The 27,546-nt window shown below is 36.1% G+C and overlaps 1 protein-coding gene across 5 annotated transcripts in view; it reads right to left on the bottom strand.

Moving 5' to 3' along the window:
- Positions 1 to 27,546, bottom strand: part of TRIM33 (tripartite motif containing 33) — a 155,245-nt gene that overhangs the window by 31,258 nt on the left and 96,441 nt on the right. For all 5 annotated transcript variants that reach the window (XM_082368903.1, XM_082368905.1, XM_082368902.1 and 2 more), the window contains exons 5-9: positions 7,653 to 7,769; positions 5,028 to 5,142; positions 2,821 to 2,967; positions 2,221 to 2,338; positions 514 to 788 (exon numbers count right to left, since the gene is read on the bottom strand). In XM_082368903.1, coding sequence (XP_082225029.1) covers positions 514 to 788; positions 2,221 to 2,338; positions 2,821 to 2,967; positions 5,028 to 5,142; positions 7,653 to 7,769 — 772 coding nt within the window. The remainder of the gene's footprint in view (positions 1 to 513; positions 789 to 2,220; positions 2,339 to 2,820; positions 2,968 to 5,027; positions 5,143 to 7,652; positions 7,770 to 27,546) is intronic.

Below are 27,546 nucleotides of genomic sequence, written 5' to 3'. Positions count from 1 at the left end.
AGGGCATAAAGTAAAAAGTGTAAGTCATTTTCCTCATCTCTTGCCCCAATCTCCTTCTCTCAGTATATGTGTGTTTTAAAGCCTATCAGCATTAACTTAATCAACCCTGGATTAATAGTTTTGATTTGGATGGGAGAGAGCAGGAAAGATACAGGGATGGGAATGATTTGAACAAAAGCCTAAAGAACGTGTCAGATCTCAGGAGGAAACAACATGGCTCTTTGGCCCAAAACCACGTTTAAACAAAAAAGATCTGGTATAGAGGGATAAAAACGTGTATACCTCCACAGTACTAGTGAGTTAATTTTGTTTCCCATCATAAGTATTTACTTCTTGTCCTTCCTCACACCTCCCCCACATCCCTGCCATACCCAAGGGCAAATGTTTAAACTGACCTTTGAGCTCTGTCCCCATCAGTAACTTTGAAATGTGTAACTCATCTATATAGGACAGAGTGTAGTCTCGAGGTCTTCATAATTTGTATCAATAGTGCAGTGATATAATAATACTCGCCTGTTGTTGTAACATCTGAGGGGCTGCTTGTCTAGGGTGCTGCTGTGTTGTTGCTGTTGTTGTTGGTACAGGTGCAGGTGGCTGCTGCATCCTCATCTGCTGCAACTGCTGATGTTTCTGTGCATACACTTGTTGTTGCATGTGCTGGAGTCGAAGCTGTGCTAAGTTAATCTGTCCAGGGGTTTTACTAATGTGGTTTGTCCCTGGCGGAACTTGCCCAACTACAACATTAGGAGTATAACCAGGAGTTGGTTTACTCTCTATTACTAGATTACCTGAAGGATTTAAAAAATGAGAATAATTTGCATGTAATCAACTAACATCTACTTTGTGGGTTAATCATTATATTTTCCTCTTTCCTCTGACAACTATCACCACTCAAATTTTCCAACAGAACAGCAGGGATGGGAGCTAGGTTTAAAGATGATGAAGATCAGAAACCTAATATAGTCCAAAGCCAATTAACTGACTTTTGATTACTCAGAATAATATATTATCTGCCCTTATTTTTGACACAGATGTACAGAAAATTAAAGAGCTGAAAGAGACAGTATTAGAGGAGGCCCATCTAGGCAGTCTAAATCATCTCTCCCCTGAGAAGATTCAAGGATACTCAAGATTGCTAATACTGATTCCACCTGCCTTTGGATGGTCAAAATGTGCAGGGCAGAGTACTATATTGCTACAAAACTGTCTTCTGTGGAAATGTTGAATGTTTTAAACTACTTATACCCTTGGAGATGACAAATTCTCCTTCCTTTTTACAGAGCCAGGTACTTTCTAGAGATAGAAGGCAAATTTTAGTAAGGTTTGGTCTAAGGTAGAGTTCGCAAACCTTTTTCCTGTAAGAAGCTAGATACTTTAGGCTTTGCAGGCCACATAAAATCTGTCATATACTCTTTGTTTTTAACTTGTTTGCTTTTACAACCCTTTAAAACGTAAAAACCAAACTTAGGTACCACGTCACACAAAAATAGTTTGCCGATGCCTGATCTAAAGGTATAGCCAAACGAATATACACAAAGATTACATTTTTTTACAAAAGGCCACCCACCTCTGCTTTTACAGCTTCCAATGGTGAGGACTTGGAGTATTCTGAAAATGAGTTTAATCAATCTGTAGACAGCTCTAATTGTTGGTTAGTTTTGGGAGGTTTTGTTTTACTTTAAATTGAGCTGGTTTTGTATGCCTATCTGTAACTTTCACCTAAGGCCCTTAGGTCCACACTGTGGAGTAACAAATGCAAAGACCATTTGTCTTCCATGTGAAAAGAGCTGCTCTTATCTTTCAAACATTCCTCAGAACATGGCATTCGGACACACCAGCATACTGGATGGAGGTCCTCCTCAAGTGGGCAATTTTGTACAATTAATACATAAGCTACTAAGCATGTAAGAAATTCTTCCAAAGACTAAAGACCCATTTGGTAAGTTTCTCATATTTAACAGTCAATATCAATTTTAAAAGATGTGGGGAAAAAGTTAGAAATGATACATAATTTAAAAAACTATACAGAGGAGACCCTCAACATTCTTAAAGATGTAATGAACATAGCTGAAGTAAGTTTCCAATGAAGAACATATTTTCCAAAAAGTTTACATGTTAGAATGAAGTTTAAAAACTTTAAGTATCTAAAATTTGTTGTAGATACTTTCTCCTCCTAATTCAGTGTTCCAAGTTATAGCCATAAAACGAATTATTTCTCACCTAAATTGACTACGTTCTTTGCCCAGAAGGTGGGATCACAATGGAAACGTATTGCTCCATTAGCAGCAGGGACAGGATCACACCGTGCTTTCAAAATATGGCGCAATTGAAAAGTAATCTAAAAGGGAAAAAATTCACATTAGTCTTAAAATTAAATATCACTTGAGAAAACATACAAGATAAAGACATGAAAGCTCATGTAGCCCCACAGTGTCCATCTCAGATGAGATAGTATCAGTGTTTAAAAAACGATATTAGCAATCGAAGGCACATGCTTGAACTTCTGCCATTTCTGGTGATAAACTACATTATACTACTAGGTAGCTCCAAAACCTATGATTGACTCAAGACTTACTGTATGATTCCATTTATATGAAATTCTAGAAAATGAGAGAAATCAGACTAATGGTTGCCCAAGGCCAGGGATAGAGAAAAATAAGAAAACTTTTGTGGGTGACGGAAATTTTCTGTATTTTGATGTGATGGTGATAACTTTTACTAAAATTCAAAGTCTATACTTTAAACAGGTGCAGTTCACTGAATGTAAATAATATCTTAATAAAGTCAATTTAAAGAAAAATAAGATACTATGTGTCTCACCAGTCGCTTGCTGTACAGTAGTGCCGTGCTGCTACCACTAGCAATTGCCCAGTTTGTAAAGTTCATAACATGCTTCACCTGCCGGGAAAGGCCTGTGATGTCGTTCTGTTGCTGTAGTAACTTCATCTGTCTTTCTTTTGTAACATTCTGAAACAGAACAAGAGGTTCACTGAAGAATTCTGTATAAAAAAATCAACTCATAATTTCTATTGCAAGTGAACACAATACCTGTATTTCTTTTTAAAAATGGGATAACTTAATAAGTTCATTATTTAATGAGTCTATGATCAAGGAAAAAGTCACTAACAAAAGTGGGACCAAAAGTTAGTTCTATAGTCCAAAGTAGACATTCCACATACAGAAATTAATGTTAGTGATATCTCCCCTTTCCTTCAGAAGATGAAGAGCCTTTGTTAAAAATAGTGTCTATTAGGCTAATCTAATATATAGAGCCTATGACATATGAGCTGACCTTTAGAAATAATTTTATATGATCTTAACACACTTCTCAGGCCAAAGAAAATTCTGTGGTGCATGGCATGAGGCTGGAGTTAAAATCTCTTATTTTCAACATTTAAGACAAAAGGAGAAAGATGAATTCCAGAGCTCTAAGAGTAGAGCTAGGGAAGCTTCTTATATGACAAAAGTTCATAAAGAACAAGGGAGTAAGCGAGGGTGGAAGGAAAGTGCTGCAAAGGAAAAATAAACTGCTTTCTGGGAACAAAAATTCCCAGAAGGGACAGGTGATATCCTATGTCCTTTGACATTCAGCATACTGAACAACTTGCCTCTTCATTCTTAACCACTTTCTTACAAAACTGACTCAACTGGGTTTACTGAACAATTTTTTCCCTAAGGAAATAAGTTACTCATTTTATAATGTAAATCAATGGATAAAAATATTCAAATGACAGAAGTTTCATTTACAACTTCCCTGGAAATCATCCCTTTTATAAAGCTTATAGGAAAACCTCTATCTTACAAAGTTTAGAAACACAGTGCACTAGAAAACATCTACTGCTTAAATCATTAGCATGTTAGAAATATGTGGCAGATTTATCAGTAGGTATTTGTGTATATTTTAGCATTAAGAGGCATCTTTTAATTCAAAAGTTCTTGAAATGGTTTCAGAACATTACTTTAGACCTATAATTAAAATGTATTTACTGTAAATTAAAAGGTATCAAAAATAATTGCTTGCTCATGCTCTCCATTTACAAGGTCCTTCTGAAAACAAAAATCTATTAGGGTTAACTGCAACTCGGCTGGATATACAACAGTAGCAAGAGACCTCAAAATTTAACAATATGTGTGAGAGTACTTTTAATTTCACAATTGTGTCTCAATGGCAAGATGTATTTCAAAAGACAGAAATTCAGAAATAATTCTCTGTTGACATTTATTTTATTTATATATAACTGTGTCTAGTATTTCAACAATTTTCTATGAAGGAATGGAACAGAAAAAAAATCTCCTATGAAAAATTTGAGATTAATAGTAATTAAATGTTAAATAATCAAATATTCATGTAATTTAAATTGTTACTATTCAATGGTGCTTTAAACGTAACCCCGTATCATCGAAGCCAACTTAAAAGCACAAAATTTTGAGAACCAGCCAACTATGGTCAGTAGAGTCTTTGATTAATACTTAATTTAGATTTCACAAATTGACTGGATTCTCATCTAGAAATTTACATTCACATATTAATCTCAATATACAACACAAAGACCTAATATAACAAAATTATGAGTAAATTTAAAGTTTAAGTTTCAAAATGAGCAACATTTTTAGCAAAACTATGGAACATTTAAAAAATAAAGTGAAGAACACACATGAGTCAGTAAGACTCCCAATATACATTCATATGTAAAAGTTAAATTGAGGACCTATCCTGTGGGGAGGAGAAGAGGGAATGTGGCAGGTCAGCTTTGTCTTCATTTATATCACATTTTAGTAATAATTCTTTCATTCCTAAGAGAACAACACTATCTCCTAATTGATACATCTAAAGTGTTAAATTGGGCTGCAAAGTAACTAACTTGAAAAAGGCCTATTTTCCAACAAAAAACACACAAAAAAATTTTTTTAATTGACTTTACTTTCATACCCACCCCCAACCAATCTAAAAGAGCTTTCAATAAACATTAGAAACAGCTAAAGAGCAAGAGAAGCAGTTTTTGTTTTATTTTGGCTTTGAACCATACCTCTAGCTGCTGTAACAGAGATTTTCCTTTCTTATTAATTTCATTGATTAGGGTGAAAATGGCCACTTTAATTTCCTGTTCTACTCGTTTGTTAGTCTCATTTACTTCTTTTATCCTGAATAAGAGAAATGCATCATTAGGTTATAGACTTATCCTATGTCTCTGAATTACCAACTGTTACAGAAATTCATCCAACTGGGCACTTAACCGAGTAAAATTAAACCTTTGTCAAATGTACAACTTATATTTTGGCAGACCTGACCACTCAGTTTGGTCCAAACAAGGTATGTATGTAGACAAAGAATGGATTAAATATTTATTAATTTTAAATTAAGTTCATAAAGGACAGTTTATTAATCTAGATGGTAATCTCCTTTAGTTTCTATGACATGAATGTGATACACAAACAACTGACATCAGTGATTGCTGGTTAGTGTCAAATATGGCACATTGTTCTTGAGAAGCATTAAGATTAAACAGAACCAATGTGCAAAAAAAAATGCTGCAACCAATACTATTATTATCTTTTGAAACAAGAGGAAGCTTAGACGCATTTAGTTTCACTAAAACTACTTCAAATGTGAATTCAGATACACCCCTTCCATAGGTTCTTCTCAAAATGATTTCCTACTGTATATGGTTAAGGGAATAAAACATTTTCATTCCTTTTTTAAAAACAGCTGTTAGATGTTTTAGAAACAGGTATAAGCTCCCATGTAGTTATGAAAGTTTTGGTTGTAAATATGAAATAGCCAATACCTTGCTATTTATAAAATAGGAAGAGAAGAATTCTACTAGTATAAATACATATAATGTTAACAAACAATCATAAGATGGTAATCTTAAACTTTTATACATTCTACTTCTGTACAAACTATAACTGACACTTTCAACTGCTAAAACTGCCTTTCATTTACCAAATTCAAATTTGAATAACTTGAATACACCGGGTCAAAAATGTAGTTTTCCCTCCTTTGTGCTTCAGGCACTGATTTAAAAATTTTACTCAATTTTGTCCTTATCTTATTAAAATGAGTGGAAGACATTTTTAAAAATGAGAATGCTGATCACTAGTGGTAAGAACACACGACCTTAAAACGATTCAGCCAAAGGTTGAAACCATTAAGCATGCTGAAAGCAGAGTCAAACTCCCCTGGATTTAAGCATGTATAATATATGTTCAATTGTGAAGGCAGCAAAAAAAATGAAGGTACATTAAAGAATGGAGAAAGGTCATCGAAGAATCTGTCTAACAGGAGAAGTATAGACATTTTATTACTTTAATACTTTTTTTTTTTTTTTAAGCTTTCTGGAGATGAAATAATCTCCCCAACCCTTCTCAGTCTTGTAATACATAAACTTCACTTCTCTACACAGATTCAGGAACATATATACAAAATATATGTATAAAAATATGGGATTGCCATATGAGTTATCTCACTACCCTTTCTCTGGAAAGAACATCCATCTGTAATTTATGAGAAGACAGTTATCCTCTCCAATATCATCTACAATATATCAGCAATATAAAAAACATCCTGACATATCCACGAGAACTAACCATGACTAGTGTATATCTATATATTTACATATTATCTACAACCTCTTGAGGAGCCTTTATTTTCCTCTGGTATCACTTTTTAAGATGAAAGTTATAAATTCTTACTAATGTCTAATGTACTATTTTCTAATGTATCAATAATATACAATGTACTATTCATTCATTCATCTTCAATACTTTTTGAGTATTTACTATGTGTCATTTTAAATCATCATAAATTAATTTAAATATTCTAGAAGTCTCAATATTTGTGAATCTGAAGAATAAATACATATCAACCCTATTCATACCTCTAGGAACATATATGGGTTTTAATTATGCCAGCTCCAAGTGTTTGTCTTTAAGGACTCCTTTAAGAGTCCTAATCTTCTTAACCTACTCACTATAGAACTTAGTCCCACTTTGCGGCATGCAGGATCTTAGTTCCCCCACCAGGGATCGAACCCGTGCCCCCTGCAGTGGAAGCATGGAGTCTTAACCACTGAACAGCCAGGGAAGTCCCAGTCCCCCTTGCTTTATGAATAAATTTAGTTTATTCAGAAATGAACGAAAATAGGATTTTTAAAAACTGATAGTGTTATTGATAAAAATAACAACAGCTACAATTTGAGGGTTTACTATATGCCAGAAACTGTGTTCTCATAATAATACCAGTAAGATAAGTACTGTTTTTAATGTTTGTTTTACAGATGGAAAATTAATTTGTCCACCACTGTTCATACTCTCTCCTGTCTTCCACACAGTCTCTAGTTAAAATTTTATAATTCAACTCTCTACACATTAATTGGTTTTTCTACATTTAACTAAGGCTGACAAAGACTAGAGTCATATTAATTTTAAAACAGTCAAAGATGTATCCTAAAAGAGTATTCACAATTTGAAGCAATTAAATTCTCTTTAATTAACAATTATCATAATCCAAACTCAAACATACCATTTACCCCTCCAAAAGAATGTTTTCTATATATGCTTAATATACTACAGAAGGAAAACAAATTTAAACTGGACCCATCGTGTTTAATAATCCTTAAACAGAAATTATGGTTTTAAGGAAACACACTTACCTATTCTGCACCTGAGTAGCTGCAAAATGAACATAATTCTTCTTCTCAAGAAGCTTAGCCAGTAGATTCTCAATTGCACCTTTCTGGTTTTGAAAAGCTTCTTCTAAAAATTGATACCTTTAAAACAAAAACAACAATTACATTTAATGGAAAATTTACGATTACGATTTGGAAATGAAAAACTGCTGCATGAGTCAATCTGGAAACCTTACTTAAATGATCAACATTCTATGCTGGCCACACACCCCCTATGTTACCAGCAACTTTTAACTACCAATCCCCCTTCCCTCTTAACCTGACACTGTGAAGCCACTATTAAGACAAAAAAAATTACTCAAAACTGTTCAAGTGCTCTTAAATTAGAGTTTTGATTCAGGATTGCATTTTTATAAAAATCTAAATACTGGTGTAAGTTGTATACATATTAAATCATAAAGTACAACCACATTACACAAAATACTTTCAAGGTGGGAAAACCACCAACAGTTCCAACAACATAAAATCATTGCTACTATTGTAATATCTAGTTCCTTAGTCTTTTCAGTCACAATGTATGTGCAACTCTGCATCTGACTTTATTCTTTATCTTGTCTTTGCAATCACCACTTGAAATAATTTTTCAGTTCTAGACTGTAAATATTGTCAAACTTTTCCAAAAGGGTTATATCAATTAAAAATATGACCAACACCAGTTTTATTTTAACTCTGTCAACAAAGTGGTATATGTTAAGATTTGCTAATATTAAAATAGTGAAAATTAGACAGTAAAAGACTACAGTTCTTTGTTTGCTAGGAAGGCAGAATGGTTTTCTTTGCTAGTTTTATTACCTCTGTGTAAATTGCTCATTAAGTCAACAAGTATTTTAGGGCTTCTTCTATATGCTAGGGATACATGGGTAAAAAAAAATCCATTATTGTTCATATTTTCATAATAAATAGGCACAAATATGAAATGATACTACACTGTGAAATGAGCTATACTGGAGGCATACATAGTCTGCAATAAGAACACAGTGTCTCTGATGAAAGAAATCAAAGACAATACAAACAGATGGAGAGATATACCATGACTATACTACCCAAAACAACCTACAGATTCAATGTGATCCCTATCAAATTAGCAATGGCATTTTTCACAGAACTAGAACAAAAATTTTTTACAATTTGTATGAAAACACAAAAGACCCCGAAGAGTCAAAGCAATCTTGAGAAAGAAAAACAGAGCTGGAGGAATCAGGCTCCCTGACTTCAGACTATACTACAAAGCTACAGTAATCAAGACAGTATGGTACTGGCACAAAAAGAGAAATATAGATCAATGGAACACAATAGAAAGCCCAGATATAAACCCACACACATATGGTCACCTTATCTTTGATAAAGGAGGCAAGAATATACAATGGAGAAAAGACAGCCACTTCAATAAGTGGTGCTGGGAAAACTGGACAGCTACATGTAAAAGAATGAAATGAGAACACTCCTGAACACCATACACAAAAATAAACTCAAAATGGATTAAAGACCTAAATGTAAGACCAGACACTATAAAACTCTTAGAGGAAAACATAGGCAGAACACTCTATGATGTAAATCACAGCAAGATCCTTTTGACCCACCTCCTAGAGAAATGGAAATAAAAACATAAATAAACAAATGGGACCTAATGAAACTTAAAAGCTTTTGCACAGCAAAGGAAACCATAAAAAAGATGAAAAAACAACCCTCAGAATAGAAGAAAATATTTTCAAACGAAGCAACTGACAAAGGATTAATCTCCAGAATATACAAACAGCTCATGTACCTCAGTATCAAAAAAACAAACAAACCAATCCAAAAATGGGCAGAAGACCTAAACAGACCTTTCTCCAAGGAAGACATACAGACTGCCAACAAACACATGAAAAGATGCTTAACATCACTAATCATTAGAGAAATGCAAATCAACACCACAATGAGGTATCATCTCACACCAGTCAGAATGACCATCACCAAAAAATCTACAAATGATAAATGCTGGAGAGGGTGTGGAGAAAAGGGAACCCTCCTGCACCGTTGGTGGGAATGTAAATGGATACAGCCACTATGGAGAACAGTATGGAGATTCCTTAAAAAACTAAAAAGATAACTACCATATGACCCAGCAATCCCACTACTGGGCATATACCCTGAGAAAACCATAATTCAAAAGGAGTCATGTACCACAGTGTTCATTGCAGCTCTATTTACAATAGGCAGGACATGGAAGCAGCCTAAGTGTCCATCGACAGATGAATGGATAAAGAAGACGTGGCACGTATATACAATGGAATATTACTCAGCCATAAAAGGGAACAAAATTGAGTTATTTGTAGTGAGGTGGATGGACCTAGAGTCTGTCATACAGAGTGAAGGAAGTCAGAAAGAGAAAAACAAATACCGTATGCTAACGTATATATATGGAATCTAGAAAAACGATACTGATGATCCTAGGGGCAGGACAGGAATAAAGATGCAGACGTAGAGAATGGACCTGAGGACACGGAAACGGGGAAGGGTAAGCTGGAACAGAGTGAGAGAGTGGCATGGACATATATACACTACCAAATGTAAAATAGATAGCTAGTGAAAAGCAGCCACATAGCACAGGGAGATCAGCCTGGTGCTTTGTGACAACCTAGAGGGGTGGGATAGGGAGGTTGGGAGGGAGGCTCAAGAGGGAGGGGATATGGGGATATATGTATACATATAGCTGATTCACTTTGTTGTACAGCAGAAACTAACACAACACTGTAAAGCAATTATACGCCAATAAAGATGTATTAAAAAAAAACACAGTGTCTAAATCTGCCTCAACACCAAGGAATGCTTCACAGAGAAGTCAGAACAGAATTATCCTATGCTAACTGCAGAGGCATATTTGGAGAACAACAAATACTTCAACATACCTAGAGAAAGCCATGCAAAGATCAGAATGTGAGAGAATAATAAAATCCAGAACCAGACTGTGAAGAGCTGGGTATACCATGCTAATTTTTGGATTTTCGTTTTTCAGTAACAGGAAACCCTTGAAGAAGTCCAACCAAGATGTAATAATCAGATTTACATTCCAGGAAAATCATCAGAGAGAAATATAAAAGATCTGAAGAAGAGAGATGGGGAAGACTAGCTGGAACTCTAAGACAGTAGCTCAGATGAGTTATCAGGGTATGGTACTAATTGGTATAGCTGAATAAACAAACTTGAACAATGGACTCTGTCACAGAGATCAGCATCTTTGGTGATTCGAGAGTTTAACTGGAGCCATATAAAGTAACATCCATGGTATAACCTAAAAACTGAATGCCTAGCTAAGGCAGAGTCAAGAAAAGATCACCGGAAATGAGATGCTCAAGGTACTGACAAAGTTATAATTGTCTTTGTGGACACAAATCATTAACGTAAAAGCAGAAATTGAGATGAAGAGGAAAGCTATGAGCATCTAGTGTTTGGGCCTTCAGTGAAGGTCTCAGTTAAGGTAAATACAGGAGGAAAGGCTATGAAGTTGTTAACAAAAGGAAAGTTTGCTAAATGGAGGGGTTCAAGAGGTAAAGGAAAAACTGAGAGAATTAGAAGGCAAAGTTTAGAGCGACAGGGGGATTGTTGTTATAGAGAACAGCTGGCTAATGAGGTTTTTATTTTGTGTATTAAGAATTTTTTATTGTAGTAAAATACACATAACAAATCATTTTACGTTTTTAAGAATATTTTTAAAGCAAAAAAAAAAAACCTGTCTACTATGTAAAGTCTAGCACATTATAACTTGTATGATATATTAATTAAACAGCACAAAAGCATGTGAGTATTTTAATTTAAAAGGCTCTTAAAAGAGGTTCTACTGTTACATAGGTGAGCAAAGACTATTCCTTCATTGAAGAAACACTGAAGGAATAACATTTGATTTATTTCCTATACCATAAATTCTCTGTGTCCAAAATGAAATACTTTGTTTCATCTGTACAGATGAAGCAGGAATATGAGATTACCATGCTAACCCTTTTGACATAAGCTTTACCTTGTGAGGAAGAAAAGATCTTCTGACCCAGAGTTTAATTATGTCAGCAAATAAGAAGACATTTGGCAGAAAGGTCAACTAGTATCATAACTCACAAAATTTTAATTCATAAAATTTAACCCTGCACAATTTTATTTCTTTTCTCAACTCAAAATAAATGTTTCAGAGTCCTGTTTCTAGAAATGCCTTGTTGTATTCATATGAACAAGTAGCAAGCAAACACACCATGATACACCTAGGTGAAAGTATGTGTCTGTCCTTTCCTCCCCTCATACAGGAGTTGACATCTGCACTGGATGTCAAAGGATGAGTAAGAGCTTTCTCGGTAAACAAACTTGGGAGGAAGGTAAGAGCTTTCACTGGGGGAAAAAATCTGAATGTACAAAAGAACACAGTTCTGAGGCCACCTGTCATTTTCAGGGCTAAGGAAAAGAAGACAAAGCTGGAAGAGTAGGGGAGGTACCAAATGTTAAAGAGCACTGTACATTTTGCTGAAGCTGGACTCAGATAATAAATAATAGTGAACCATCAAGAGACTGATAAAACAGTGATAATCAGGCTTGTTTCTTTTCACTTGAATAAACTTCAACTGTATTATTAGAAGAAAGATACTAACTAGAGCTTGAAAAACAAAAGAACAATATGGAAGTAGTTTTGGCTACAAGCTACTTCTGATTCTCTTAGCTAAAAGAATAAACTAACACTGAATTTTCTTTTTTGAACTGATCAAAGTAATAGTTGAAATACTTCAGAAATGGGGGGAAAGAATAACCAATAAATGGATTAAGTATAATTTTGTTAATATGTAAATATATCAAGCAATTTCTAGATTTTAATCCTGCATATGAAGCAGTGATTCTTAACATGGAAGTCTTAGCCACATTGAGCTATTTTCAGTATTTCAAAATGTCTAGGTAAAAATTATGCACGCCCATGATTTACTTATGATGGGCCTTATAAGTAAGACTTTCTGTGCTTCTGGCTAGAATTATAGAAACTCAGTATAACATATATACCACTGATTATCATGTTTTGGAGAGAATCATCATGCTTATATATGTGTGTGTGTATGTGTGTATAATTTATTGAGAAATAAATTATTATTTAATGTAGTTTGCTAAAAAGTTTTTGAAGAGAGGGCTCTCATAAGTATGGGAAATGAATAAAAGGGTATTTTTTTTTCAAGTTGAGAATCACTTAGCTATTAACTGCAAACTGTAACTTTTAAATGCACATTTACAGTCTTATTAGGTTCTGAGTTGTACAAGGATGCTACTCTATTTGCCAAGTAATTACAGCATTATTCTTAGTAACTGTCAGAGTGTTTAACAATTGATAAGATTTTACTCTGGCACTTCTAGGGAAATATATCATCTTAGTTTGTATCCAAATTGACTATCTAGGGAAACATTTTTTAAAGCTGATATGTAGTAATTCTGACTCAGTTTCTTTCTTAATTCAGTTATTCCATAAAATTTCATAAATATGAATTACATAAAATTACATAAATTTTCAAGCATATATTAAACTACAGATTCAACCCCACTGAACCTATCATCCACTTGCAAAAAACATCCATCTATAGCCAATTTTGTCAATATACCCACCTACTCTATCCTCAAGATTACTCTTAAAAAATTCCAAACATCATATTTTATCTAAGCATTTATCAATCTAGAAATGACAGCAATTAGCCTGCTTTGAGAACTTACTGTTTTCAGGCACTTTGTGAAGTATCTGACATGGATTCTCTCATTAAATCTTTAGAAAGACTTAATGACTAGGTACTATTACTGTCTGCACAGTAATAGATGATTTGGACAACTTTCTATGTCTCAGTTTTTCAGAAAAATGTGTAATATTCATCGCATTTATCTTACAGGACTATTCCAAGAATTAAATTGATCAAAACAACACAAAGCACTTAATCAACATAAGTACTTTGCTCACTAAAGCACAGTAAGAGCTTAAAGCCAGTTATCACTGTTATTTTTAGCAATAATTTTAAATGATTTGCATTGTTAAAGTAAAAAACTTCAATCCTTCAACAACAAAAAGCCTACAATGTATATAAAGACCTCATAAGAGTGTTTTTGAGAATTTTTAAATGAGGCTATCTATGTTCCTCATTCAAGACAATATATGAAAGGGAGATGATTATGCCATAAAGGTTCAGCAAGAGCTGCAGAGAGCACGCACTCTGAGCAACCATGATGAGAACCAAAAGGGCAGAAATCTCAAGAAAGCTTCAGGAAGATATCAGGATTCTCACATAAATAGAACAAGAAACAAAAGCCAACTTTAATTAAATTTCAAAAGGAACACAGTGACATCAACTGATGTTTCAGTTACTTAAGACTTCATTAGTAGAACAGGCTGTTAACTTTATATTGCTGCCTTTCTTCAAATTCACTAATCTTTTCTTCTGTAACATCTAATCTGCTATTAATCCCATCTGAAATCAAACAGAGAAAAAAACTGGGGGGAGGGGACAAAAGAGGAACAGTGAGTTTTAGGACAACTGTAATAACACTAATATATGGATGAGTGGCATCCCCAAATGGGAATGGAGAGGGAACAGGGAAAAAATATTGGAAGAAATTATAACAATGGAGTAAAATTTCCCAAATTTGATGAAAACTATAAAACCTATATAGATCTAAGAAGCTCAACATCCTCCAAGCACAAGAAACATTAAGAAAATTACACAATGGTATATTATTTCCAAACTGCTTAAAGCCAATAATAAGGGAAAAAAAAATTTTAAGTTCGTAGAGGGAAAAAGATACATTAGAACAGAGGAATAAAGATAGAACAGTAGACTTCTCAATGGAAACAATGCAAGCCACAATAGAGTAGAGCAACATCTTTAAAGTACTGACAGAAAACTGTCAGCCTAGAATTGGTTACACAGCAAACACAGCTTTCATATATGAAGGTGAAACTTTTGGGAATGATAAATATGTTCATTATTTTGATTGTGATGATGGTTTCACAAGTGTATAACTATGCCACCATAAGGCAGAGATCTAAAGGAGCTATGAGCTCAATGTAAGGATGTAATAAGAGTAACCTGCTCCTCTACCAACTCTACAGGACTAAAAGAAAGTTACAATAATGCTGTGGAAGAAGAGAGGGAAGAACCCTTAGAAGTAGCAGTCATAAAGCACCCGATGTGGATTTTTAGACAAAGTGCACATCAACTGGTTGTCTGAAACAACTTCATTCTGGATATTTAATGGTCCCAACCTGGCAGTGCTTGTATGCACTGGCAAAAGGAAATTCAAACCTTTACTGAAGAAAGCATCGTAATTCTAGACAAAGTATGTGCATAAATAATTTTCAAGGAAAATGAGAAGTTCATAGTTTAAAATAGCCATATATATATAAAGAAACAAAGCACCCTGAGCAACAGAAAAACAAAGAGGAAGAGAAGACCCACTAACAAAAGCAAAATATCTCTACTTACTATATTTAAGGAATGAAACACAAGCTACAACTATTTTTAAATGGGGTAAAGAATACAGAGGACTTCTAACTTTTTTGGGCAACTCCCTGTGAATCTCAAAACAAAAAAAAATATCTCATATCTCAAAATATAATTTTTTTAAAAGGGGGAGTAACAGATTTAAATTTTTTTAAGTGCAATGAATGGATTTTAATGGAAGCTTAACATAACTAAAGAGAATATTCATAAACTGAGACTGTTCAGAAGAAAACGCCTGTTTTACATTTAGAACTAAAAAAAAAAAAAAAAAAAAATGGGAAATACGTAAGTTAAGAGACATGGAGAATGGTACAAGGGAGTCTAACATACAGATGTTAGAGTTCCAGAAGGAAAGACAAGAACACAACAGATGCATTACTTGGTGAGATTACTGATTGAAAGACACAGTCCAAAGATTGAGAAAACCAAATCAAAAGAGGTAATCCTAAAAAGCAGTCAGAAAATGAAGACAGGTTACCTTCAAAAGAATAACAGGTAGAATGTTTGCTGAACTCTTAAGGGCAAAAAGGCAATGTACTTGTACAACCAATGTGCTAATAACAAAAAAAAAAAAATTGACAACCTATACATAAAATGCTATACAAAGCAAAAATATATTTCAAAAAATGAAAGCAAAATGGAGATATTTTTAGACAAACTAAAACAAAATTCACTGCCAGGGGACGTTTAGTGAAGATTCTAAAAATAATAAACTTCAGGCAAGGAAGATGAATCAAGGTAGAAGGTCTGAGAAGGTGGAAGGAAAAAAACAGGAAGTGGGAAAAAAAGTGAAATAAGTCTGTGAAACACTATATTGTACACCTTTAACTTACACAATATTGTACATCAACTATACTTCAATTAAAAAACAATTTTAGAGAGTAAAAAAAAGTGAAATAAATCTAAAACACTATATAAAATCAATAATAGTGTATTCAACAGGGGTAAGAAAACAAAGAATTAAAATACATTATAATTACAAGGAGAGTAAAGGAGAGAGAGGAATAAAGTTTTTAAAAATTTTTTGACTGAGGTACAGTTGATGTACAATATTTTGTTTCAGGTGTACAACATAGTGATTCACAATTTTCAAAGGTTATATTCCCTTTAGTTATTATAAAATATTGGTTATACTCCCTGTGTTGTACAACATATCCTTGTAGCTTATTTCTTTTATACCTAGTAGTTTGTACCTCTTAATCCCCTACACCTAGATTACCTCTCCCCACTTCCCTCTTCTCACTGATAACCACTAGTTTGTTCTCTATACCTGTGAGTCTGTTTCTTTTTTGTTATATTCACTGGTCTGTTTTAATTTTTAGATTCCACATATAAGTGATATCATACAGTATTTGTCTTTCTCTGTTTGACCTACTTCACTTAGCATAATACCCTCCAAGTCTATCCATGTTGTTGAAAATCGCAAAATTTCATTCTTTATTATGGCTGAGTAATATTCCTCTGTGTGTGTGCGTGTATACACACACACACACACACACACACACAATTATATCTTTTTCCATTCATCTGTTGATGGACACTTAGGTTGCTTCCAAGTCTCTAGCAATTGTAAATAATGCTACTATGAATGCTGGGGTGCATGTATCTTTCCAAATTAGTGTTTCCATTTTCTTCAGATATATTCCCAGGAGTAGAACTGCTGTATCATATGGTAGTTCTATTTTTAGTTTTTTTGAGGAATCTCCATACTGTTTTCCAAAGTGGCTGCAGCAATTTACATGCCCACTAACAGTGTTAAGAGGGCTCCCTTTTCTCCACATGCTCACCAACATTTATTATTTGTAGTCTTTTTGATAATAGCCATTCTGACAGGTGTGAGGTGATATCTTATTGTGGTTTTGATTTGCATTTCTCTAATGATTAACGATGTTGAGCATCTTTTCATGTGCCTGTTGGTCATCTGTATGTCCTCTTTGGAAAAATGTCTATTCAGGTCTTCTGCCCATTTTTTAATCAGATTGCTTTTTTTTTTTTTTTTTTGATGTTGAGTGGTATGAGCTGTTTATATATTGGACATTAACCCCTTATCGGTCATATAACTTGCAAATATTTTCTTCCATTCAAGAGGTTGTCCTTTTGTTTTGTTGATGGTTTCCTTTGTTGTGTAAAAGCTTTTAAATTTAATTAGGTCCCATTTGTTTATTTTTGCTTTTGTTTCCTCTGCCTTAGGAGACAGATCCAAAGAAATACTGCTACAGTTTACAACAAAGAGTGTTCTGCCTATGTTTTGTTCTAGGAGTTCTATGGTTTTTGGTCTTACATTTAGGTCTTTAATCCATTTTGAGTTTATTTTTGTACATGGTGTTACAGAATGTTCTAATTTCATTCCTTTACATGTAGCTGTCCAGTTTTTCCCAGCACCACTTACTGAAGAGACGGTCTTTTCTCCATTGTATATTCTTGCCTGCTTTGTCGTAGATTAACTGACCATAAGTGTGTGGGTTGATTTCTGGGCTCGCCATTCTGTTCCATTGATCTGTGTCCGTTTTTGTGCTGCTTTGATTACTATAGCTTTGTAGTACACTCTGCAGTCAGGGAGTGTGATACCTCCAGCTCTGTTCTTTCTCAAGATTGTTTTGGCTATTCAAGGTCTTTTGTGTTTCCCTACAATTTTTAAAATTGTTTGTTCGAGTTAACTCTGTGGAAATTATCTTTGGTATTTTGATAGAGGTCGCACTGAATCTCTAGAGTGCCTTGGGTAGTATGGTCATTTTAACAGTACTGACTCTTCCAATCCATGAACATGGTATACCTTTCCACCTGTTTGTATCCTCTTCAATTTCTTTCACCAGTGCCTTATAGCAGGGTTTGGTCCCCAACCGGGCCGCACAGCAGGAGGTGAGTGGCAGGGGAGTGAGCAAAGTTTCATCTGTATTTACATCCGCTCCCCATGGCTCACATTACCACCTGAGCTCCACCTCCTGACAGATCAGCAGCAGCATTAGATTCTCACAGGAGCACGAACCCTACTGTGAACTACACATGTGAGGGATGTAGGTTGCGTGCTCCTTTTGAGAATCTAATGCCTGATGATCTGAGGTGGGGCTGAGGTGGTGATGCTAGCACTTGGGAGTGGCTGCAAATACAGATTATCATTAGCAGAGAGGTGTGACTGCACACAGACCATAATAAATCAATTGCTTGCAGACTCATATCAAAGCCCTATCAGTGAGTGGCAAGTGGCAAGTTGCATCTTAAAGAGTAGACTGGACATAAGCAACACACTTCAGGTGTCACTGTCTCCCATCACCCCCATATGGGACCATCTAGTTGCAGGAAAACAAGCTCAGAGCTCCCATTGATTCTGCATTACGGTGAGTTGTATAATTATTTCATTATATATTACAATGTAATAATAATAGAAATAAAGTACACAATAAATGTAATGGGCTTGAATCATCCCCAAACCATCACCCCACCCCCACCCCCGGCCCAGGATTGAGGAAAATTGTCTTCCATGAAACTGATCCCTGGTGCCAAAAAGGTTGGGGAATGCTGCCTTATAGCACGGGCCTTTTATCTCCTTAGTAGGCTTATTTCTAAATATTTTATTCTTTTTAATGTGATTATAAATGGGATTGTTTCCATAATTTCCCTTTCTGATAGTTCGTTGTTAGTGTATAGAAGTGCAACAGATTTCTTTTTTTTTTTTTTTTTTTTAAATTTTTTTAAGTCTTTATTGAATTTGTTACAATATTGCTTCTGTTTTATGTTTTGGTATTTTGGCCACGAGGCATGTGGGATCTTAGCTCCCCGACCAGGGATTGAACCCGCACCCTCTGCATTGGAAGGTGAAGTCTTAACCCGCTGGACCGCCAGGGAAGTCCCGCAACAGATTTCTGATATTAAATTTGTACCCTGCAACTTTACTGAACTCACTGATGGGCTCTAGTAGTTTTTTGGTGGGGAATGAAGTTTTAAAGTGGTCTGAAATTATTAGGCAGTGGGTGATCATATTAAGTACAGACTTTGATAAGTAACAATTAAGAGAAAAAAACAGTATGAATAACTTTGGAGCTAGTAAAATGGGGGGAATGGAATTATGAAAAATACTTAGCCAATCCAAAAGAAGAAAAAAAAAGAAGGAAAAATAAAATGGGAAGGAAAATAAGAAATGATGAAACAGTAGATTTAAATGAAAATATAAGTACAGTTGAACCTTGAATAATGCAGGAGTTAATCTGCGTATAACTTACAGTCAGCACTCCCAATTCAGTGTACCTCTGCATGCAGGGATTCAACCAACCAGACTGTGCAGTACTGTAGTATTTACTATTGAAAATATCCACGCATAAGCGGACCTATGCAGTTCAAACCCATGTTGTTCAATGGTCAACTGTACTTACATTACATTTAAGTCACTAAGTCAGCTAAAGGATAAAGATTCTTGGGCTTAATTTTGAAAAATCCAACCATATTCGTTCATAAGCAACAAATCCAGAACATAAGGATAACAGCAAAGTAGAAAGTAAAAATGAAAGGAAAAAGGTATACCATGCAATTCACTAACCAAAAGAAAGCTGGCAAACAAGACAAAATTCAAGGCTAACATAAGAGACAGGTCAACTCAAATGGCTCAATTCACCAGTAAAATCATTTTAAGTATGTTCCTGACAACATAGCTTAAATGTATAGAGAGCAAACAGTGATAAAACAAGAAGAATTTAAGAAACTGAGAATCATAATTGGAAATTTTAACACATCTCTTAGTAAAAGAACAAACAGAAGACCTGAGGCTATAGACAGAACACAACATACTTGAGGACTACTATACTTGAGTGTAGAACACTACCTGAAGTACAATATACATTCTTTTCAAATACACACAGAACCTTCAAAGAAAGCAATTTTATACTAGGCCAGAGGTCAGCAAACTTTTCGTGTAAAGGTCCAGACAGTACATATTTTTAAGTTTGCAGACTCTAAGGCCTCTATCACAACTGCTCATCTGCTCCTCTGCCTTCACAGTAAAGAGAGAAGCCATGGTAACATGATTGGATTTGGTCTATAGGTCATAGTTTACCAATGGGTGGGTGCACTAGCCCATAAAGTGTTAACAAATTTCAAAAGACTGAAATAATACAAGCCACATACTCTAACCACAATGAAATAAATTAAAACTCAAAGGAGGGGGGGAAAAGATAAGTTTTCCATGTGTTTGGAAGTTAAAAAACAAAAAACTATTCTATAACCAATCCACTGTTCAAAGAAGAAATTATAATGGAAACTAGAAAATATTTTGAATTAAACTGTCAAAATTCCATGTAACAAACTGTAAGATAGGACTATGGCAGTACTTAATAGGAAATTAACATTTATTAGGAAAAGGGATGATATTTAGTAAGCCAAGCATTCATCTCAAGAAGGGAGAAAATAGGGACTTCTCTGGTGGTGCAGTGGTTAAGAATCTGCCTGCCAATGCAGGCGACACGGGTTCTATCCCTGGTTTGAGAAGATCCCACACGTCGTGGGGCAACTAAGCCCATGCACCACAACTACTGAGCCTGCACTCTAGAGCCTGTGAGCCACAACTACTGAGCCCACGTGCTGCAACTACTGAAGCCCGCGGGCCTAGAGCCCATGCTCCACAACAAGAGAAGCCACCGCAATGAGAAGCCCGCACACCGAAACGAAGAGTAGCCCCTGCTCGCCACAACTAGAGAAAGACCGCACCCAGCAACAAAGACACAACGCAGCCAAAAATTAATTAATTAATTAACTATAAACAAAGAATGGAGAAAATAAACTTAAAAGCTTTTTCACAGCAAAGGAAACCGTAAACAAAACAAATAGACAACCCTCATAATGGGAGAAAATATTTGCAAACAAAGTCACTGACAAGGGATTAATCTCCAAAATCTACAAACAGCTCATGCAGCTCAGTATCAAAAAATACAAACAACCCAATCAAAAAATGGACAGAAGATCTAAACAGACACTGCTCCAAAGAAGACATACAGATGGCTAAAAAGCACAATGAAATGATGCTCAACATCACTATTAAAGAAATGCAAAAACTACAATGAGGTATCACTTCACACCGGTCAGAATGGCCATCATCAAAAAATCTACAAACAATAAATGCTGGAGAGGGTGTGGAGAAAAGGGAACCCGCCTACACTATTGTTGGGAATGTATAATAAATTGGTACAGCCACTATGGAGAACAGTATGGAGGTTCCTTAAATAATAAAAAATAGAGCTACCATGTGATCCAGCAATCCCACTCCTGGGCACATATCTGGACAAAACCATAATTCGAAAAGATACACGCACCCCAATGTTCACTGCAGCACTATTTACAGCAGTCAGGACATGGAAGTAACTTAAATGTCCATCAACAGAAGAATGGATAAAGAAGATGTGGTGTGTGTGTGTGTGTGTGTGTGTGTGTGTGTGTGTGTGTGTGTGTGTGTGTGTGTGTGTGTGTATAATGGAATATTACTCAGCCATAAAAAAGAACAAAATAATGCCATTTGCAGCAATATGGATGGACCTAGAGATTGTCATACTGAGTAAGCTGGACAAAGACAAATATCGTATGAAATCGTTTATATGTGGAATCTAAAAAAAATGGTACGAATGAACTTATTTACAAAACAGAAATAAAGTCACAGGTGTAGTAAACAAACTTATGATTACTGGGGGTAAGGGAGAGGAGGAATAAATTGGGAGATTGGGACTGACATATACACACTACTATATATAAAATAGATAACTAATAAGGACCACAACTACTGAGCCCATGTGCTGCAACTACTGAAGCCCGCGTGCCTAGAGCCCGTGCTCCACAAGAGAAGTCACCGCAATGAGAAGCCTGCGCACCTCAATGAAGAGTAGCCCCCGCTCGCCACAACTAGAGAAAGCCCTCACGCAGCAATGAAGACCCAACAGAGACAAAAATAAATAAACGAAATTTAAAAAATTTTTTAAAAGATATTAATAAAACCTGGTATCAAGAAATTTGAAATTTTAGACAAAATGGACAAATTTATAGAAAAATAACTTTGCAAAACTGATAGAAGAAACAGAAAACCTGAACCACAGAGAATCTGAATCTATGTTAAAAAATAAATATAACCACAAAATTCCTATCCAAAATACATATCCTAGAGAAACAAACACGCGTGTATCTCAGGAGACGGGAAGGAATGTTTTTATTTTTTATACTAGCCAAAACTAGAAACAACCCGAATTACTATCAATAAAAGAATGAATTAACTATAGCCAAGAGGTTCCCAAACTTTTTCAGATCATGATGCCATTTAGCATCTCAGCAGTTTTTTTTCACAGAACTAAAAGAAATACCTAACAAAAGTTCAGATTTTTAAAGATATTTTAGTTATTCTTTAAACCGTACTTTTAGATACTTTTCTGTGTGTGTGTGTACGTGTGTGTATATATACATATATATATATATATATATATATATATATATCTTGTGATTTTTAAAGACTTTTTAAAAGTATCCAGTCAATGAATTCTTCTATTTGCCCTAAGCATTCAAACGGTAGAAACACCACTGTAAACAAGACAAAATAGGGTCCCCTTCTTCATTTCCTTACATTCTAATTAATCAGAAAACCAAAACTTAAATAGACTGATGTGACAGAGAGGATATGGATGTTTAAAAATTCTAGATTGGGTATAGAGAAAAAGGTTCTTTAAGAGTGACATTTATGCTAAGATCTCAAAGATAAGAACTAGCCATACCGAGATCAGAGATGAACCATAAATGATGAGAGGCAGGTTTGCACTGCTGCAAAGAAAAGTGACCAACCAATACTTTTCTTACTTTTGTAATAATTTTACCAATTAACAACATTTTTACCAACAGACATCTCAACCTATCTGTCCCTTTGCCAAATGGATAATTGATGACTCTGAATGTTTCTTTCTCAAATCTTATCTCCCGATATGCCTCTTTTTCAACCTGTCTTAGCCATACCCAGTTCTTTTTCTAGTCATAAGCAATCAATCTGCCAGGTGACTGACTTACTGAGCCTATGCATTCCTCAGATAGTTTGATAGATCCACAAACTATGATATTAAAATTAACAAGGTTTTTTTCAGCAAAACCAAAATGAATTAACTGTTTTTGGAGGTAACTGCTGAAATGAACTACTATTGAACTATATACTCAGTCTCAAGTCTCATAAAGACTTTAAGACTCCCAAAACAGCAAGGACAGTCTCAGTTTTTGTATTACTGTACAGTCATCACCTAGCATGGTACCTGGTACATGGTGAGCACTCAAATACCTACTGAACAAATGAGTTGAATGAATACTGAACTTGAGTTCAATAAACAAGCTGCTTTTTCTCTGACAATAAATGCACCTCATGAAAACAATATGTTTGGATAGGAAATCTTGATTTGTTGCCATAGCCCTTCCTGAGAAGACTGATGGTAGATACGAATTTGTATGTCATTTCTACTAGCTAGTTGGTTCACATCTGAAAGGCTTTTTTGAACTTTAGGAGAATTTACAGCAAAACTAAAAACCCAGTTTGGCAAAAGTTCTTCTGAAGTAGTTCTCAATCTTCACTGAATAACAAAAACCATCTGGGATGATTTACCAGTATTCCTAATATACTGTAAAAAAAGTTTTGATACCCAGGATGTAATTTAAGATTCTTATTTAACCAGTCTAGAGCCAGACTAAGGCATCCGTATTTTTTTTAAAGCTCCATAGGTAGTTCTAATATTACATACAGGACTGAGAATATATTCTCTAAACCTAATCTATCCATTCATTTGTCCTCACATTTTTTTTTCCCCCCAGTACCAGTAAGTCTTTATTAATTGAATTTTCCCGGGGAAAAGAGGGGGAAGGGAAAAGGATCAGCATGTGCGTTACAAAATGATAGCAAATGGGAAACGAAGTATCTGGCACAGCAAAATCAACCATCAAATAGAACACTCCCCAGATGGAGTTGCCAAAGCTCAAACGGGCTCAGTCTCCTGCAGTTCAGGAATGTGGGGAAGGGATGAGGGAAAGAACAGACAGGTACGTGCTTTTCTACACTCCTTCCCTCCCCATAAATTCAAGATTTCACACAAAGCTTTGGTTTCTAGCAGTAAACATGGAATTACATTCATCCGTCTCCTATTAAACAATCTTGTGGCCACTTTACATAAGTTTCTTTCACCTGCATAAAAGTTCCTGAGTGACATGGATATACATTCATCTTTCCTTTTGTGGTCTCCCAACCCTACTTTCTACATGGAAGGCCCCCTCATTGTTTCTCTCTACCCTAGGATTAGAGATTAAAGTAGGTTTTAATCCATCCAAAGACAACAGTCTGTTTGGCATGAATCACATCAAGGAATGGTCATGATTCAAGAGACTGGGAACAAGGGATGGAGAGTTCTTACTTCAGGATTTGTGCACAAATCATTTAACTGCAGATACTACACAAATTAAATGTATGGTGTATGGGCTGTTTGTGGGGGGAGGAGGGGCATGACGGGGAAATAGAGGAGGGGGTAGGAATCTAGTTTTTAGGACAGAAGCTCGTGTTCGAAATAGGAGAAGGGGAACACAAAAGAAAGTGTGGTTCAAGACCCGCCCCCCCCCCCCACTTCAAGAAGAGAGGCCCCCAAGCTTATGTTTCAGATCTTTCTGCTTGGTGCAGAACCTTTTGTCAGAGATGCTTTGGCTATTTTTCTCAATATAAAAAGAAGTTTGTAAACAATAAAATCCCAAAAGAACATGGAAAAGATCAACACATTATATTTACACAAACTAGGCCACCTAGCAATCACCAAATCAGCTACTTGTGAAGTCCTACGAAGCCCAAATACAATAACTAGAGGGGGGCAGCAATTGGCGGAGACAAGAACCCAGGATCAGACGTACATCACCCAGTGAGTTCTACTGCATTTGCCCCGTTACAACAGTGAGGTGGGTTTGCAGTGATCTCACAGCACGTAAACGACACCCACTCTCCTTTAGCTACCATGACACTAATCACTGCTGCAGCAGGGCAGGACACTGGCTCTGGGAACCACAAAGAAGCCATCGCTGATGGTCTCTCTGGAAGCCAAGGAGGAAAGGTCCAGAATTGTTAAAGGTTAAGGATCTTGTCCTTGCTTCATATATCCATACCTGGGCAGCCCAAGATGAGTACAGAGGCATCGTTCTTAAAACCTATCCTTACCAACTCACATTTTTTTAGCAAAACACACACTTATACCCTGTTGTGCATATAGGCCTAGCCTAATCCAGTGAAGGATGGATCTAGTATGTAAAGCGAGTCCTGTGCCCTGGGATTAGAGGTCTGGAACAGGAGCCCTTTATCACACATACAGACGGGCCTTCGCCTAATCTTGGTTTCCCCTCTCTGCGCCTTTTACCTGGCCCAGCCTCTCCTAACCTCTCTGCACCACCTTTTCCTGTTCAGACCAATTTCCAGTCTTTCAGTAGAAGGAGACCAAGTCATGGGGCAACCCAGTTAAAACCTAGTCTCCCATGAAACACTTAAGGTGGAGGAGTTTCAAGAGGACACTATGGCAGAAAATCTAGCTCTAATTGGCAAAAATGAGGTAGCTCAATAGGCTATACACTCCAAATAGTTGTTCTCTCTGGTGATACAGTAACAAAAAGGATTCCTGCTGTGCAGACCCGGAGCTGCTGCCAACTTATCCCTGAGACTGCTCACATACCTCCTAAGAACACAGTGCAGGAATGAGGGCCTTAGATTAAAATACACAAAAATACAAAACTAGAATATTTGTATTATGGAAAAAAAAGTTAAATGCACAAGATACGTCATCCACAAACAGCTAGTGCAGTTGGCATCCTGGAGGAAGTGGGACACAAGGTACAGTCATCTGAGGGAGCAAATAAATAAAATTGTATTGGCCCAGAATGGGGTAGGAGTGAGCTTAGAAACAGCAGGTCTGCAGCTGTTCCCTCAACCACCCCTTTCACCTATCATCACACAACCCACTACTTGGGACAGTTCTCAGCACCCTATCCCAAGAGGGGGTTATGAGAGACAAGATGTGGAAAACCCTGCCTTACCCCTGAGATATTCCCTCCCAAAGAATGTAGTGGCTTGTGGTTTGGGTCCATCAATCTGGTCTCATGCTTAATCTTCTCACTTTGGCATGGGAAATATTATTCCATACCTTTCTTTAAGAGTACAACAACTTCCTTATCCAGGCCACTTTCAAAACCTGGAGATTCTGGGGGTGGAGACTCAGATAAAGCATGCAGGGAGGGTTACCAGATAAAACATGCAGGGAGGGTTACCCCGCAAAGCCCTCACGTGCATCTGGATAGAGCATGATTGGAGTTCCTTTGCCTCACCCCTTCCCCCCAACCAAGAGGGAAGAGGGGGTGATGTTGTGGACCCCGGCCTGAGATACATGGCAGTGCTAGCTGCCCCTACCCACCCTGTCCCCACTTTCTCCACTCTGCCAATTGATGCTTGCTCCTCAAAACTTCCTGATCACAAAACGTCCATCCATTTTTTTAAATTTAAAAGCCTAATTCCAAGAAAAGGTATTTCTTTAGGAAAATATTTTAGAGAAATTTCACTTATATAGTTCCAGTCAAGTGACCGTCACTATAAACTATACTTCTGTTACTCTTTAACAAAAATGTCTGATATTAGATTCTAAGCAACCACACTCTCTTAAACCATATTGATCCTCAAAAACAATCTACAAACACCCTTCTCTAACTATACAGAAAACTGCAATCAGGGATTAAAAAATATTAAGGTGGAACAAAGGTGACTTCCACTATTAACCATGACAGATTAACTGGCACCAGACTAGCCCTGCCACCAAAAACTATAAAATAAGACAGAAATACATGATACAACTATATTCAATCATTGGACTACATGCAGAAAAATTCTGCAGTTCCTTAGAGAGCACCTGTCTGTCTGTAGACAATTACATGATAACAGCACAGAGGGCTGGAGACCAAGCAGAACACAGAAGTCTCTCTGAGCTGAGGAGGCAGAAACTAGGGCTTGGGACAACCTGAGCCACTGGAATCCATGGAGCAAGGCACTAGAATGGAAGGAGCTGTGTGGGGTGAGGTTGGGGAGTGGGGGTGAAGGGAGAAGGAAAAGTGAATTCCTCCTTCCTCCCAAGTCCTTAGCCAACATCTGGGTTGTACATACACAGGATGAGATTATGCAAGGATTAACAGAGAGCAGCTGCTATAAAGTTGACACTGTAAGACAGAAACTAGAAGTCAAGCAGCTCTGGGAGACAGAATTCCAGCTGAGCCAGAGGAGGAATTGATTTTGTTCAACTCCGCAGGCATCTACCTGAGAAACCAGAAAGCCTACACATTAAATGAAAGGACTATACTTCGAATAATTTCTATCCTAG

Source organism: Balaenoptera borealis (genome assembly GCF_965194805.1).
Source record: "Balaenoptera borealis genome assembly, chromosome: 1".
Classification (NCBI taxonomy): Eukaryota; Metazoa; Chordata; class Mammalia; order Artiodactyla; family Balaenopteridae; genus Balaenoptera; species Balaenoptera borealis.
This window is presented reverse-complemented; position numbering and strand designations above follow the sequence as displayed.